Source organism: Rattus rattus, chromosome 2 (assembly GCF_011064425.1).
Source record: "Rattus rattus isolate New Zealand chromosome 2, Rrattus_CSIRO_v1, whole genome shotgun sequence".
NCBI lineage: Eukaryota > Metazoa > Chordata > Mammalia > Rodentia > Muridae > Rattus > Rattus rattus.
The window spans coordinates 30,142,634-30,159,809 of NC_046155.1; the positions used below are offsets into that span (position 1 = coordinate 30,142,634).

Below are 17,176 nucleotides of genomic sequence, written 5' to 3' on the forward strand. Positions count from 1 at the left end.
GTTATACCTAGTGTTAATCTCCGAGAAAACTGATTTTCCCTCTCACAGCAGTTATAATTGACAGTCTGTTGTTAACCTTTACTCTAATGGCTGGATTTTCATTCATTCATTGATTAAATAAAACAACAAAATAAAATATAGAAAAGATAAGGCAAAACTATCACATCAAAGTCAGACAAGACAGATCAACAGAGGGGTGAGTCTGAGAGGTGGCAGGAGTTAGAGACCCACTCATTCCTACACTCAGGAATCCTAAAAGAACACTAACTGGAAGCCATAATATATGCTGCAGGCTCTGTGAATGCTGCTTTGATCATGTTGACTTGTTTTCTTAGTGTCCTCCCTCAGTCTTTCTGCCCTCTTCCACAGGGTTCCCTGAGCACTTAGGGGAGGGATTTGGTGGAGACATCCCATTTAGGGCTGGGTGTTCCAAGATTTCTTACTCTGAGTAATGTCTGTCTATGGGACTATATTCGTTCCATTTGCTACAGGACAAAACTTCTCTTGTAATAATTAAACAGGTACTGATCTTTCATTATTGAAGAATATCATTTGTATATGTATACTGCATTTCCCCCCCCTATTTTAGACTAGTATTATTTGTTTTTACCTTAAGTCTCCGGGCTTTCTGGTCTTAGGTTCTTGGTCACCAAGCAGTGTTGGATATTGGTTCTGTATATGGAGTGGACTTTAAATCAAATCAGACATTGGTAGGTTACTCCCAAGAGCTTTGTGCCTCCATTGCCCTAGCATATCTTGCAGGCAGTCTATCATTACTGTTAAAGGGATTGTGGCTGGGTTGGTATTTATGTTTTTAATATGTTAATATTCCTATTTACATGAAGGTTTATTTGCTTACTGGTTTGGGGTACTGAATATGGTGTGTCTGTTCTTGATGATTGAACCCAGGACTGTCTGCAAGCTACTTTTACCCCCTCAAGCAGTGAGATCTAACTGTGGGCTTTTCTACTTGGCCTCTTTGTTCCCAGAAATAACGACTTTGAGACTTTATATTTCATGAATAAATGCCTAAGCCAAAAGCTTTGGCTTATTCCCTAACTAGCTCATACCTTAATTACCCATGTATTCTATTCTAAGGCTCACCATGTCTTTGGTTACCTCTCCTCAGTTTTTCATGCCTACCATCTCTGACTTCAGGGGCAAATCTCTAATGCCTGACTATTTCCCAGAATCCTATCTCTCTGCTAAATGTCCCACCTTCTAATCCTTCCTCAGCTCGTTGGCCATAGGCTTTTTATTGACAGATGATGCTTCCACACAATACATAAAGATTCTCTCTACAGTCAGAGAGTACCTAATTTAATTCCTCAATTTCTTTACTGGGAAGCTTGTAAAATTCCTGGTCCCTTGTTCTGTTTGACAAGCATGAATACTTATAATCTGTGGAATTGTGTTAGTTATGGTCTTGGGTCCACCTAATAGGTCTCACATTAATGAGTTCATTAAAGGACAGATGTTTTTCTTTACCCTTTCTCTGGTTCTTAAATGTGTTCCTGCATCACACAGTTGTGAATGGTGGTGGATAGAAGGTAGAACGATCAGTGCAATGCTTAAACTAATATTTCTGAAGAAATGGTAGTTTTGATCTTGAAGGAGTTGAATACTGTTATCAGTGAAATAGTCAACTGTTAATATACTTTATGAAGAAACAAAATAGATTGATTTCCTAGGGCTGCTGTAACAGTATCAAATGGTATGGCTTAAACCCACAGAAATTTGTAGCAGTTGTAAAGGTTAGAATTCAAGGTGTCATCAGTAGAACATGCTCTCTGATAGCTCAAGGGGAGCTGACTTGAGGCTTCTGTTTAGGGGAAGTGGTGTTTATTAGTTTGAAGTTGTTTTAGCTCCAGTTGCATGACTTTCTCTTCCATGTGTCTCTTTCCATTGTCCTCCTGCCCTTTCTGTCTCTGTTCACGTTTGTTTTTATCAAGACACCAATCAGACTGGACTAGAGGTTCACCTAATGAACTCATTTTAAATTTGTTACTTAATTTAAAGACCCTGTGTTTAAACTGGACCATATTCTGGGGCATTAGAGGTTAGGACTTTAGCATTTAAAGTTTAGAAGACCCAAGTTAATCCATAATGATAAGTCTTGAATTGCATCTAAAGACCCTATTTCTAGATAAATTTAGGTCCTGAGGTAACCCATTCCCTTGGTGTTAGAAATGGAATCCCTGGGTCTTATGTATCTCAGGTAGGGTCTCTACTACTGAGCTATACTCTCAGCCCTTTGAGGTGTGAGTAGTGGTGGTGGTGGTGGGCACAGTTAATTAGTCTATAACCTGGAAATGTGGATGGATTGCAAGATAGTTGATGTGCTATTTATCCTAGGTGACTTTTTGACAAAACATGCTAATATTTGTAGATGGATAGAATTAGAGAACCTTAGAAATGGAATATCATAATTGGAATAAATTTCTGATTGTTTTTCAAAATCTTGCTTTACTTTAAAAGAATTATTAATAGTGCTTCAGAAAGATAAGTGCTTGATAACCATTATTACATATGAATTGTGAAAAAGTTAATAAAAACTCCTTGCTTTTAAAATTCATCTTACACTTGTTGTGAATTTAGGTACTGTTGACTAAAATAAAATTTGTTGAAATAGCCTTGGTGTCATATACTTGGAATCCCAGCTCTTGGAAGGCTGAGACAGGATCGTGGGTTTGAGGCCAGCCTGGGCTGTATAGAGAGATTCTCAAAAGACTAGGAAACAGCAACAAAAATTAGAGGTCTGATATAGTTTAGAGGGGTTATTTTGGGGGGTGGGGTGGGTAACTACAGCATGAGATTGCAGCAGCTATGATATGGTTTTTATTTTAATAGCAGGTAGTGTTACCTTAGTTTGGAGTGGTTCTTAAAATTCATTGGGGTCCAGAGAGGATGCTGATATTAAAAGCCATAAAACATTTAGAACCATTTAAAGGTCATTAAGTTGTAATGTTTCCAATTTTAATAGTTTATCTAGGATATTTGGACAAACTAAACATGTCAAAATATATGTTTTGAGATAAGTACTTCAATATATTTCTATTCTTTTTGTAGTTGGAAAATGGATATACATTATTTGACTACGACGTTGGACTGAACGACATCATTCAGCTGCTAGTCCGTCCTGACTCCAGTCTTCCTAGCACATCTAAGCAGAGTGATGTTCAGGTTAAACCCTCTTCTAATAGTCCGCCTAAAGTAAAGAAAACAGCAAGAGGGGGATCCTCCAGTCAGCCAGCTACATCAGCTCGCACTTGTCTTATTGACCCTGGCTTTGGACTATATAAGGTATGTTGTCTTCAGACTTACTAGTTGTGAGAATACAAATGTTCTGTTTTCTGTGAGATGCTGTGAGTAAGCACTGATTTCCATTAAGTAGAGATTGCAGCTGTTCACATTCTGTCAGAAGTAGTCTTTAAGTTTTCCCTGGGGCTGGGGATAGCTTAGGTGGTGAGTGCTTTCCTTACAAATATGAGACTCTTGATTTGATCCTCAGTGCTGCCAGCAAAAAAAAAGTGTTGCGGTAGAAAAATGAAAACTCTGTCTGTTCAGTTCAAAGAATAATAAAACAAAAACATATTTGTGTAATTCTACCTAGGTGAGGAAGTGGAGTGACGCGAGCTAGCTCTTCCTAAGGGTATTGCTTGCCTTCCCCACCTCCAAGGAAACTGCTTACAGTGACTTTGTAATGCAAGTTTTTTCATACTTTGTATATTTTTGTCTAAAACGTGTTATTTTATGTATAGCTAGATCTCTTCATAATGAAGCTCTTCTTTTCCTCAACATTGATGGTTTGGTGTTTATAGTTGTATTTTATTCTTCACATTATTACATTCTACTTTATTCACATGCTATCAATCGTCTAGTGTGTATGTATTAGATGCCTGGGCAGTGTTCCACCTTTAGTTTTTAACAGTGCCGCTTAACCAGTATATACCCTGGTACACATATTCTAGAGTTTTAGGAATTTCTATTTTAATAAAAGGTACTGATTGCTCACTCAAAGTATGCTGTGAAGATTTTCTGTGGTTTCATAGGTCTGTCTGTCTGTCCCACACTGTTCTCAGTACTGTAGCTCTACAGGATTTTTTCCCTTCTCCGTGTTCCCAAAGGTAACTCCTGGTTTTTGCTTTTTGTTTTTGGCTTTATGGCTTTCTATATACTTGCAATAAAAATTGCTAGAATTATTCTGTATAAAACTACAAATGACTACTGAGATTTTAATGAGATTATCCCTAGAGATCAGTTTATAGAATTAATGCGTTTATGACTTTTAAATTCATGGACCCAGCTCTCTCCATTAGTTTATGTCTTTGACAGTTGTTTAATGAATATTTGACTTCTATCTGACAATTATATTTTTGGTGCTATTTAAATGATCATTACTGACAGGTACATGAAAGCTCAGTTGGCTTATTTATTGAATTGTATCCAGGGTTTTTCAAATTCTGTTAGTAAATGGAAGGACAGGTTTGTTTTATCCTTTCTGGTCCTTATGACTCATTTTCTTGTGGGTAAATGGATACCTAGACTTAGCATTTTCAAAATAAGAAATTGGTTGGTAAAACCAATAAAGAAAATGTGAGCAAAAATAATTTAGACTTTCTGGGGAAAATGCAAACATCCATGAGAATAGAAGTCATCAAGATGTTAGTAAGGAGCTTTACCACCAAGTGTGGGACTTGTATATGGGCAGCTGGACTGGTAAATCATTTCAGACATTTAAGGAATAGATAATTCTGATGGTACATGAATTGGCCCACAGCATAAGGAAAGAAGGAAACTTTCTTGCTCCTTAAATGAAATGAAACACTATTACTAAAACATGACCAGAAGTAATTTGGTAAAAACAAATCTTTGGTTTAAGCAAATCTTCCCCCACCCCCTCTGGAGCAAGGGACCGAACTCAGGGCCTTCTACAACTGAGCTAAATCCCCAACCCCTGGTTTAAGCAAATCTTAATACTATTTGAAACACATTATATTTAACAAGTAGAATTATGATTATGTATTAAGTGATATCTTAGCAAAATATAGATTATCAGAGGGTGGAGATAGTTAATTATTAGAAAATATTTTAATATGAATTCAGTATTGTAATAAACTGAAGAAAATTTACCCAATATAAAATGGTCATGATTGTGAGTAAATAAAATAGATGACTGTCTTAAGCCATCCTTGACGTCCTTTTCAATGATGGGGAAAAGCTAGAAGCAGCCACTCAGAAAGCCAGTACTGGGTTGGCATGGTAGTGTATTCTTATAGTCCCAGCACACGGGAGGTGGATGCAGGAAGTCCAAGGTCTTTCTGGGCTACGTGAGACAGGCTCACGGGGGTACAGAGAAAGCACAGAGAGGAAAGCTAACCAATGCTGCTCTTAATTGACATCACTCCAGAAATGCTAGATAACATAATAAAGCAGGAAAACAAAATCGGCATGATTTTGGTAAAGATGGAGAAAATAATTGTTTTAAAACATGAGCTACCAATAAGGCAGTCATTTCCAAAGCTAATATTGTAAAACAAGTAGATTTCTTCTCTATACTTTTATTAGTAAGGGAATATAGTGCTGTGTATTATCTTCTCTCTTTTTCTATCCTTCCTTCTTCCTTGTATTCTCTTTAACAAATATTTCTCTTAGGGCATACAGTATAAATTTGCTACTCCAGGTGCTGCAGTTACAAAGGCAAACAACTGAGTTGTTGAGTTTATGGGGATTTCAAAAGAACTACCTCAGTCGTATTCCAAGCACTAGTAACCAACTCGCCGCTCGTCTACACTACCCTTTCATTTCATCTCTTGTAGACACCTTAGTTTGCTTTCTTTGCTAAAAAGGTAGAACAGGTAATGTACAGAGAGGCCTATTCTGGTTGGTGGCTGTGGTCAAAGGTTGTGATGCCTTTCCTGCTAGTGGTCCCCATGCAACACAGAAAGAGACAGTTTATGTGTAGCCTTTCTCGCTCTTATAAATTAAGCATCCACAATTATTTATGATTGATGAGTCTTGCTATGTTGCCCAAGCTGTCCAGGAACTCTTGGGCTCAATTAATCCTTTTGTTTCAGCCGGAGTAGCTTAGACGTAGACATACCCTGCTTGATTAAGTTTCTGCACTCTTCACCTTTCACCTTGGTGAGGCTTGAACTCTAATACCAGCTTTGGAGGGGCAGACCATACTCAGACCACAGCAGTATGATGCTCTGAATGGTTTCATACTGTTGCTTTTAAAGTGGACTTACTTTAGAACAGGCATTAGTTATGTTTTACTGCGTGGCCCGATGCCTCACAAACAGTTTAAAGGAAGAAGATTTAGTTTAATCTATAGTTCAGCTGTTCAGTCCATGGTTATTTGGCTCTGTGCACCTTGACAGAGTGTCATTGCTGTGTGAAGACATTTCTGCATTAGTGTTAAGACAGGGACCAGAGAAAGGTGGGAAATGTGGACCTGATATATGTTAAACTATTTATCTATATCATATATATATGTATATATATATAAAATCACACACCCCACGTGATTTACTGATTTAAAATCTGCTCCAACCCCTAAAGTTTTATAGTTTAAAAGTTTTTAGTAAAATTACAAAGAATGTACAGGCAGTTCCTATATACCATACTCACAGTCTCTCCGATTGATGTCTCACAGTATGGCACATTTGTTATAACAAATGAACATTTCTTTAGGTTTATTTAATATCTTTTTTTCTCATTCCAGAACATGAATGAACACACACACACGCACACACACGCACACACACGCACACACACACACACACCCTACTACCACTGCCACCTATCAAGGATGTGGCATCACATCTCCTGTATTTATTATTTACTTACTAATTTGAGACTGTTTATTTCTGTAGCCATTGCTGACCTGAACTTGCCATGTAGCCAGGAACTCATTCATCTGCCTCTGCTTCCCAATGAGTTAGAGGCTGTGCACCACCATGTCCTGCTAGAATGCTAGAATTCCCTCTTTTTTAAAAAAAAAATTACTTTGAAAGCTGTAAGGCCTGGTCAAAAGCATTTTTTATAGTTTGTCTCCTTCAGGATTTATCTCACTTTTCTTATCAATGGACTGCATTTGTTTTTGAGACAGACTACAAAGATGAAAAATGGTGCTTTCATAGCTCATTTAGGATGGGCATTGTGAACATGCTATTAAATATAACTTGCATTTTGCACAGTAGAAGTTTAATTTTGCTAATGCTGTTGGTGAACTTTAATCACCTGGCCAAGGTACTGTTCCTCAAGTTTTCCTACTGTTAATTTTCTGTCCCCTCTTTTTCCACCCTCTGCTTTTCGAGAAGTCACTATGTATAGCCTATGTTGAAGATAGAAGTATATTTCATTCCATTTGAGGACAGAATATAAAGAAAAAACCCTAAACATGGGAGATTTGTCTTTTTTCACCAACTTATGTATTTTTATTTATAGCATTGTGTACTGATTCTTAAGATTGTTCTAGATTTGGCCAGTGGAAGCTTGGAAGGTGGTTTGTTTTTTTTTAAACATGACCCTTGTGTTTCCTTACTATACCATTATTGTGATATTTCTTTCTGTTTCTGATATTTTAAGATGTTTCAAAGTCACCTTGCTTATTTCCTGCTCCAATACTGTAACGAGTCATTCTCCATGGGTCATTGGCTTCTCTCTTTTGCTTTCCTCCTCCTCAGGGTGTATATATGAGATTTTGTGGTCATGCCTGTATATATGTGCGTTTGTACATTGAGGCCAGAAGCAGTGTTGGATATGTTTTTCATTTACTTTCGACCTTATTCAAGACAGAACCTCTCACTTAGCCTAGAGCCCAGTGATTGGACAGGCTGCTCACTGTAAACATACAAGATCTGCCAGTTGCTGCCCTACCCTAACCTAAGTACTGTAGTTACAAATGCCTGCCACCATGCCCTGCTCCTAATGAGTACTGGGGAGCTGACCCAGGTCTTCATGCTTATATGGCTGGCACTTTGCTAACTGAGCCATATCTCCAACCCCATACTGGTTTATTTGATTAGAGAATGCTATTAGAAACAACAGTCTGTGCCCTGGGTGTGTGTGTGTGTGTGTGTGTGTGTGTGTGTGTGTGTGTGTGTGTGTGTGTGTGTGTGTGTGTGTCTGCATCTGCGTCTATGTATAGACCAAAGGTTGAGGTAGGAGATTGTATCAGTCATGATCTGTCTTTCTTTTTAATTCACTGAATCAGTCTGGGATCCAATTGTCTCCATGCTATCTCACCTCTCACTTCCCTACCAGTGTTGGGGTTACACGCATTTATCATTTGCCTGGATTTTTACATAGGTTTTAGGGGGTCTCAATGTAGGTTCTCATGCTCAAGTACTTTGCCAAATAAGCCATTTTCTCAGTCCCTGTAGGTGTACTTGTTCCCGGATTATCAAAGGCCCTGAACTGAGCAAGAAAATTTTTTAAAAGAATATTTTGCATATATATAGTCACACATAGGAATTTGTGTGTGTGTGTATCTGAATATATATCACTAGTGATGTCTATATTAAACTTCCATTATTGTTTATCTTTTGAAAAACATTTTTATTATTTCTATTTTATGAGTAAGGGTGTTTACCTTGCATGTATGTGTGCCATGTGCATGCAGTGTCCCACAAAGGCCAGAAGAGGGTATCAGAAACCCTGGCACTGGAGTTAACACACCGTGTTACACCATCATATGCGTATTAGGAGCCAAAGCATGGTCCTCTGCAGGAGCAGGGGTGCTCTTAACTGCCGAACCATGTCTTCCGCTCCTTTCTCACTTGTTTTTGGACGGATGGGAGATAGAGACACTGTAGGCTTTTCTGTTCATTTGTTTTTCTGTTTGGGTTGAAACAGGTTGTAGTTGAGGCTGGCCTTGAGTCCAGATCCTCCTGCTTCCCTCCCTCCCTAATGCTGGTGTTGGAGATGTGCATCGTCACACTTGGTCAGAAGCTGCTACTGTTGAAGGCAATGAAGGAATAACTTATTTTCGATTTCTCTTTTCCAAACTATCCCAGAAGAACTTCACAGAAAACTAGTTTTTCGGCATGTTATTTTCCATGTTATGGCTGTCAACTATTTTGTTTAGAGATAGTCTTCACAATTGAATCTAGATTGGCCTTGAACTTGTTATCCTCTTGTTTTAGCACATCCAAGTTGTGGTGTTACAGGCTCGTTGTACTACCTGGCCTGGCTTTATTTAATAGTTTATATATTCTTGTTAATATATAGATGCTAGTTTTCTTAAGTTCGTTACTGCATGGTCTGGCTATTTGGTACAAAAAAGACTTCACTGTCAAAGTTGATTTCAGATTCTAGTTAAATTGTTAGTTGTGTAAACTTGCAAGAGAATTTACTCTATTTTTCAACAAGGAACATTGTATCTACTGCACTATTCACTCCCTAATTTTTAAAATTGTATTTAATTAACTTTATTTGCTGCAGAGGCTAACATGGGTTTGTTTCCATTTTCAGTTTAAAATGAAGTTACTGTTAATGAATTTTTGAAATTATACCTAAAGCTTTAAAGTGTTTGTTTCTGGATGGTTAGTTCATTCTGTAAATGTGTATTTAGTGCACATTCACTTAGGAATTAGCATTCGGGACAGAGAAGTAAACATGGCATCCTTTCCTGCCTCCTTAGAACTTGTAAGTGCTCATTTTGAAGGTAAACTCAACATATTTGTAACTGCTACTAGTTTGGTTTAGAGGGAGGCTTAGCAGATGAGAGCACTTGCTGTTTTTGCAGTGGACCGGGTTTGGTTCCTAGCATCTACGTGGTGGCTCCAATTCCAGGAGCTTGGTGTCTTCCTCTGGCCTTCATGAGAGCTGTATGTACACAGTGCACACAACAGACAGGCAAACCACTCACACACACGAAGATAAACTGGGCAAAAAGCTATTGTTTCATTTCTGAATTTCTTTCTTGTGATGAAATTTGATTAGTTAGCATGTAAAAATGTGAAAACCTGGGCTTGCTGGTCTGTACTTTTAATCCCACAGGCAGAGGGGCAGAGAGGCAGTGGCAAAGGCAGGTGGATCTCCATAAGTTCAAAGTCAGCCTGGTCTACATATGTTTTTGGATAGCAAGGGTTATATAATGAGACCCTGTCTCCAAAAACAAACAAACAATTTAGACTCTTTTCTTTATTTTGAGTTTTGGAGGAATCTATGTCATTTTCTTTTGTAAGGATTTCTTTAAAGGGGAGAAGGTGACAGTAAGTATCAGGAATGTAACCTAAGACCTTGTGGAGCTTTAGGACTTGATCTCCTACTTTGTGGCTCAGAAACACATCTTTGTTTTTTCCCTTCTTTTTGACTAAAATATTGTTTGGACAGCAAAAGAGCAGGTGACGTTTTAAACTAGTTTTAAAGCTGGCATAAAGGTGAGAGGTGTGTTATTAGCGTTTCAGCGTGCTGCATAGCATTTGAAGAGCTCGTTACTACCAATCCTGTTTGAAGAGCTGGGGACGCTTGAGCAGGAGCCATTTCATCCATTCCCATGGTTCATTGCAAATGTATCAAATCACTGAAGCTAGGTTATGAAGTAACTTTTGATACGTAAATCCATGTCTTAGTTTGGGTTTCTGCTGTGAAGAGACACCATAACCAAGGAAACTCTTATAAGGACAACACTTAATTGGGGCTGGCTTACAGGTTCAGAGGTTCAGTCCATTATCATCAAGGCAGGAACATGGCAGCATCCAGGTAGGCACGGTGCAGGAGGAGCTAAGAGTTCTACATCTTCATTCCAAAGGCAAACAAGAAAAGATTGGTTTCCAGGCAACTAGGAAAAGGGTCTTAAAGCCCACACCCACAGTGACACATCTACTTTAAGGCGACACCTCCAAATAGTGCCACTCTCTGAGCCAAACATATTCAAACCACTACAATCAGTTCATTTTAGTTTGTGAATAAGGAAACTTTCTGTGATTCAAGTATGTTTTAAGAGTTGTCATCTAGTCCAACTGAGATGTTTAAAATGCTAAGCATTTACATTTAGCTGAATATATAGCAGTTAATTTTTTGCATGTCATTTTATGTTCACTGGGGAATACAGGAAAAAGAAGTGATCAATACCCCATGTGACGGGGTTGGGGATTTAGCTCAGTGGTAGAGCGCTTGCCTAGCAAGCGCAAGGCCCTGGGTTCGGTCCTCAGCTCCGAAAAAAAAAAAAAATACCCCATGTGACATGTTGATATTTTAGTATGTCCTGTCTCCCTTGTTTTTAGTACAATAAAGCTTAATAATGACATGAAGAAAACAGCTTAGTGATGTGCTACAAAGTAAATATTTCTAAACATCACCAAATTTTCAAACAGAATAGCAAACCTCCAGGAATTCTCCATGTTCTTCTTCCTGATTTATATGCGTGTGTGTGTGTCTGTGTGTCTGTGTGTCTTTGTCTGTGTGTGTGAATGAGAGAGAGAGTGTGTGTGTGTGTCTTGTGTCTGTGTGTCTGTGTGTGTGAATGAGAGAGTGTGTGTGTCTCTTGTGTGTGTGTCTGTGTGTCTGTGTGTGTCTGTGTGTGAATGAGAGAGAGAGAGAGAGAGAGAGAGAGTGTGTGTGTGTGTGTGTGTGTGTGTGTGTGTGTGTGTGTGTTTGTATGCTTGTGTTTGAAGTGAGATAGCTTGTGTCCTTGGGAAGAACAGTGAATGCTTTTTAATTGCTGGAGTCGTTTCTCTAGCCCCTAACTCCATATTCTTTACTTGAAACTATTACCTAAACTTCTATAGTAATATTTTCTGTGGCCTATATACAATTTTTTTCATTTATTTGTATATTGACCTTACATCTTTATTGCAGCCCCCTACAGTACCCTCCCACATTCCCCCTCCCCTTTTCCTCTGAGAAGGAAGAGCTCCACCCACCCCTATCACCCCACCCTGGCACATCAAGTCACTGCAGGACTAGGAGCATCCTCTCCTATTGAGGCCAGACACAGTGGTCCAGTTAGGGAATGGGAACTGATTTAGAGACAGTTCCTGCTCCAGTTGTTGTGGGATCACATGGGAGACTAAGCTGCACATCTACCTAGGTGTAGGGACCTAAATCCAGCCCATGGTTGCTCTTTGGTTGGTGATTCAGTTTCTATTGACTGTTGTGTGGAGCCTCTCAGAGGACAGTTGTGCTAGGCTACTGGCTGCAAACATAACAGAGTATTGGTTTTTTTTTTTTTTTTCGGAGCTGGGGACCGAACCCAGGGCCTTGCGCTTGCTAGGCAAGTGCTCTACCACTGAGCTAAATCCCCAACACCGTAACAGAATATTGTTAATAGTGTCAGGGATTGGTTCTTGACCATGGGATGGGTCTCAAGTTGGGCCCGTCGTTGGTTGGCTATCTTTATACAATTTTTAACAATTTACAAACATCTAATCTGTTTATGCAACCCTAATTTAGCTGTTTCTGAGTTTTATGTAAATAGAAGCATATTGCATTTTTAAAATTTGTATTTACCATGAAATACAAAATAAAATGAGTCATATTTAGAGTTGGAGAAACCCATGTTCTGAGTTTCACTCTACATTTTAGCTATATGTGTTTTTTGTGTTGTACAGGATGGCAGTTGTGTATGTACCTGTATGTTCATGTACCTGTGTGCAGGTGCCATGGCACAAGTATGCATGTGTGGAGGCCAGAGGACAGCTTCAGGTGTTGGTCTTTTCTTTCTGTCTTGTTTGCTGTTGTATACCCATGCTGGCTGGCTCACAAGCTCCTAGGAATTCTCTTGTCTGTTTCCCCTGTTACCAGAGGAGCATTGGGATTACAGACCTGTGCTACAGTGACCAGCTTTTATATGGACTCTTGATACTCAAGTTCAGGTCCTCATGCTGGTTCACCAAGTTATCTCCCCAGTCCTTTACTATACGTCTTGAGGACAGATTTGTTTCATGTCTTTATTTATTTTTTTTTTTGGAAGAATGGGAATGATTTTGTATTATAATTATTAAAGGAAGTGATTATATAATCAAAACCTGCTAATATTTACTAAGCAGATGATGGAAAATAAGATTGCGCCATTAAATGAGTCAGCATTAGATAGATACGCTGATGCTTGGTGAAAAGAAACAGTTTTCAGTTTCTGCACATTGCATGTCTCCTGGGTTGGATTTACTCAGATGCATTGGTAGGTATGTTTTAAACCGTAAAAGTACGAGGCTGGGACAAGATAACTTTTTAAGATTATACATATGAAACGTTTGAATGCCGAATTATCCACAGAGCTGTGTTTTCCACAGAACAAAGGACATGTTTAGAAACATGTTTGATGATTGGAGCTACTTGGGAGGCAAAGACAAGAGGAAGGAGGCAAAAGGCCAGTCTAAATTTTACATCACAGGTTTCAGGCAGCCTGGACAACATAGTGAGTTGTGTTCCCCACCTTTACCCTCAAAGACAAAGAAGAAAGGAAAACAAAGAGTAAGACCTGGTGGTTCCAGTCTGTAACCTCAGGTACTCAGGGCTGAGGCTAGGAAATTGGAAGTTCAGGGCCTGGGCTGAAAGTAAAAAGTTTTAAAAATGTTTATAGTTTAGTAGTCAGTAGTTGCCTAGCGTATGTGAGATATGTGAGGCCATATATTCCAAACCTAGTATTGGAGAGCGATGGATCCAGACGTGCGTGACGAGCAATAGTCCTAGCGTGTGCTCTTTGGTACTGTCTAAGTTTTAGTTACCTTGCTTCTCATGCTTTAGATTTTCTACATTTCTAAATGTGCATGCCCTTTTTTACATGTGAAGATTATATATATGTATATGTGTACATATATATATATTTATGTACATGTATGCTTTTGCTTGCTTGTTTTCTACTTTTTTAGACAAAAACTCAATTTGTAACCCAGGCTGCCTTGCATATTTTGTACCTCAGTATTGAGAGTACTTGTTATAAAATATAAACCACACTCATGCCGAGTTTACATGTGGCTTTTGTATATTTTCTTTTAAAAGGCAGTTTATTAGTGACCCTTTTATTAACATACATGCTCACACTGGCTTTGGTTATATGAGCAAAAACTATAAGTTTTTTTGTTTGTTTGTTTGTTTTAATTAAGCCTTTTAAGTCTTTGTCTTGCAAGGTGCAAGTGAATATGTGTGCTTTTTTGATTTTCTTAATTTTTTTCGGAGCTGGGGACCGAACCCAGGGCATTGTGCTTGCTAGGCAAGTGCTCTACCACTGAACTAAATCCCCAACCCCATATGTGTGCTTTTTTTAAACCTCATGAGATTACAGTGTGCACTACTATACTTGTGCTTATAGCTATTTTGTTTTTAAATAAAAATTAAGGTCAGATTTAATTACAGGCTCATGTGACTTATCTACTGCATCACAAAATCTAGCTCCAAACCATGCTGCTTATTTTCATATACAAATTTATATATTTTTTAAATATATGAAGTATGTATATTCTTTGATATTTTGACATCTGTAAAGAAACCTTACTGGCTGGGAGAGACTAGACTGCCTTTCCTAATAACTGGTGAATTTTTTTTTTGTTTTGTTTTGTGAATTCCTAGAAATAATATGCTGTCAGAGAGCATGTCTTTACTATACAACAACAGATCAATTTCGAGTCCATACCCTAGTCACATCTCTTATTTCTGTCTCACACACTAGGACAGTATTCTGATCATCCATGGCAAGGATGTCATGTCAGACAACTAGAGAGCTCCAAGTAGCCTGAAACCCATTGTTACACATTGAAACTAACTAATCTTAGATTGCCTGTCCTGTCCTGAGAGTAAAGGCTTTTAGCCTATGATTTTCCTTAGTTTCTTCTGCCTCCTTTTGTTTGTTTGTTTGTTTGCTTTGTTTTTCTCTGTGTATCCCTGGCTGATTTGGAACTTACTCTGTAGACCAGGCTGACCTCAAGCTAAGAGATCCACCTGCCTCTCCCTCTTGAGTACTGGAATTAAAGGTGTGCATCACCACTGCCTAACTCTTTCACCTCTTGACCAAATCCATTGCTTTGCTGTGTGAATTAAATTTTTCTTTAAATAACATTAACATCTCCTTTCAGCATTTTAATTGTATAAATTAAAATTATGTGGATATGTATGATTTGAACACTTCTAATATATTATCTTCTTTTTGTCATACTGTATCTTCACATTAACTTTTTTGAAACAGGGTCTTACTATGTAACTCAGACTGGTATCAAACTCTTTTTTTTTTTTTTTTTTTTTTTTTTTTTTTTTCTTTTTTTTTTCCGGAGCTGGGGACCAACCCAGGGCCTTTGCGCTTCCTAGGCAAGCGCTCACCACTGAGCTAAATCCCCAACCCCATTTTTTTAAATCCCCAACCCCCAAACTCTTAAAATTGTTCTATCGTAGCCTTTCTTGGACTGGGATTACAAGAACATGCTACCAGATGTCCACTCTTCTGACAGATTCTTTCTGTTCTTAATTTCTCCTGAGTTACTTAGAAGAGTACCATGACAGTATCCTGTTTTTATATTAATTTTATGGTATAATATTTTTGTTATTGTTGTTGTTCTGAGCTGCCATCAAAACCCAGCCTCTACAAAAGAGTTTATCTTTTACACGAAATTTAACCTATTTAAATGTTTCCTTAGCATGTTTATGTAGCTGGACTTTTAGTACTTTGTGGGATATAAATCTTTCTCCTACCCTTATCCCACTCTTTCAAACTTCTGACACCAGATAAGAGAGAAAAAAGTATAGAGGGGATAGGAAATATCCCTGTGTGAAGTCAGCAGTCACAAAGAGGAGGAAGTCATTGATAGGATACTTCCTGCTGATGGAGGGCATTGAGTTCCTTTGAGTAAGTTTGATCTTTGCTGTTAGGATATCTAATTTCTTCTTGTTTCTTCTTTGGTCAAGACTGCTTAACAAACAGCAACCAATAACCAAAAACCTCTTAGGGCCCTAGCATTTATATTCCTTCTGAAAAGTCCCCAGTGTACGGTGTAATATCATAGAATTGCAGAAATGTATCTGCAGCTGGCAACATCACACCCCTGCTAGAGCACGAGGCAAATCATAGTCAGCTGCTGTGGATGATCTGAAGCAGCCCCACATCCCACACCTGAGATTAAAGTGAAAACATATTCTTATTTCTGTATTTTTTTAAAGAAACCAAAACTTGAAAATATATACTGCATATCTATTTATTTTACAACGTATTTAGAGTTTAAAAGCACCACCAGCCACCTTTTTATTTGCGTTATTATAAATGGTATGCTAATAAAACAATAGGCTAATAAAACTTGAGTTTTATATTTACTGTACTCCAATGACAATCCCTACTTTTATGAACTAATAAATTTTATTTAAGGTTAATCTAAATAGTAGCCCTACATGCTGGCTTCTTGCAGATTTCAGTATTTCATTTTTACTGCTTACTGATCCATACTAGAGTTTACATTTGGGTAGGATTTTTTTGTTTTGTTTTTTACTTTTTGTTTTTGAGACAGGCTGCTGTTTTCTTCCTATAGCCTAGGCTGGCTTTGAACTTGTGATTCTCTAGCCTGAATTTCCAGAGTGCTGGGATTACAGATTACACTACCCCACCCCACCCTTCAGGCTACAACCATAGATTGCATTCCCTGTTACAATACACAGGTGGAATACTAAATGAAATACTATGTTTTGGCGTTCTGTGAGTAAATAGTAACAAGTTTATTCTTATCTTTAGCAGTAAATACTTTAGTTTGTTTTACTTTTTTGCTTACAATAAATTGTCTTTAAATTTACTTTTTACTATAGTGGAAGAAATAAGCCTGCATTCATTTAATATGTAAATCAATTTATATAGTAGATAGCATGTTTGTTTATAATTGTATAAACGTATATAACGTATTATTACTTTATTATTAGTAGAAGTAGTAGTTGTTCTCTTTCTCTTTCCCTTCCTCCCATCCTTCTGTTTCCCCTCTTCTAGGTGCTTTGTTCTTATGTTGTACTAAAGCTTTTCTTTGAAGCTATATCATTCCTATGGTGGCATTCAGTTTGCATACTGCCTGTGCGGTTGAATGTTGCACCAAGATGAAAGTTAATGTTTTTGACTTATTTGTGCTTTCTCCTTATTTTGGTGATTTGAAACTTCAAAAAGAAGAAAGAAAGAAAGAAACCAAGTTAAAATAGATTTCTGAGCTTGTCACTTAAAGTCTGTGCTTACCTCTCCTGTCAGGTCTAACAGGCTTCTTAGTGT

At 38.0% G+C, this 17,176-nt stretch overlaps 1 protein-coding gene across 1 annotated transcript in view; it reads left to right on the plus strand.

Annotated features, from left to right (window-relative positions):
- Positions 1 to 17,176, plus strand: part of Uhrf2 (ubiquitin like with PHD and ring finger domains 2) — a 63,413-nt gene that overhangs the window by 6,252 nt on the left and 39,985 nt on the right. The window contains exon 2 of the mRNA XM_032891795.1: positions 3,070 to 3,303. Coding sequence (XP_032747686.1) covers positions 3,070 to 3,303 — 234 coding nt within the window. The remainder of the gene's footprint in view (positions 1 to 3,069; positions 3,304 to 17,176) is intronic.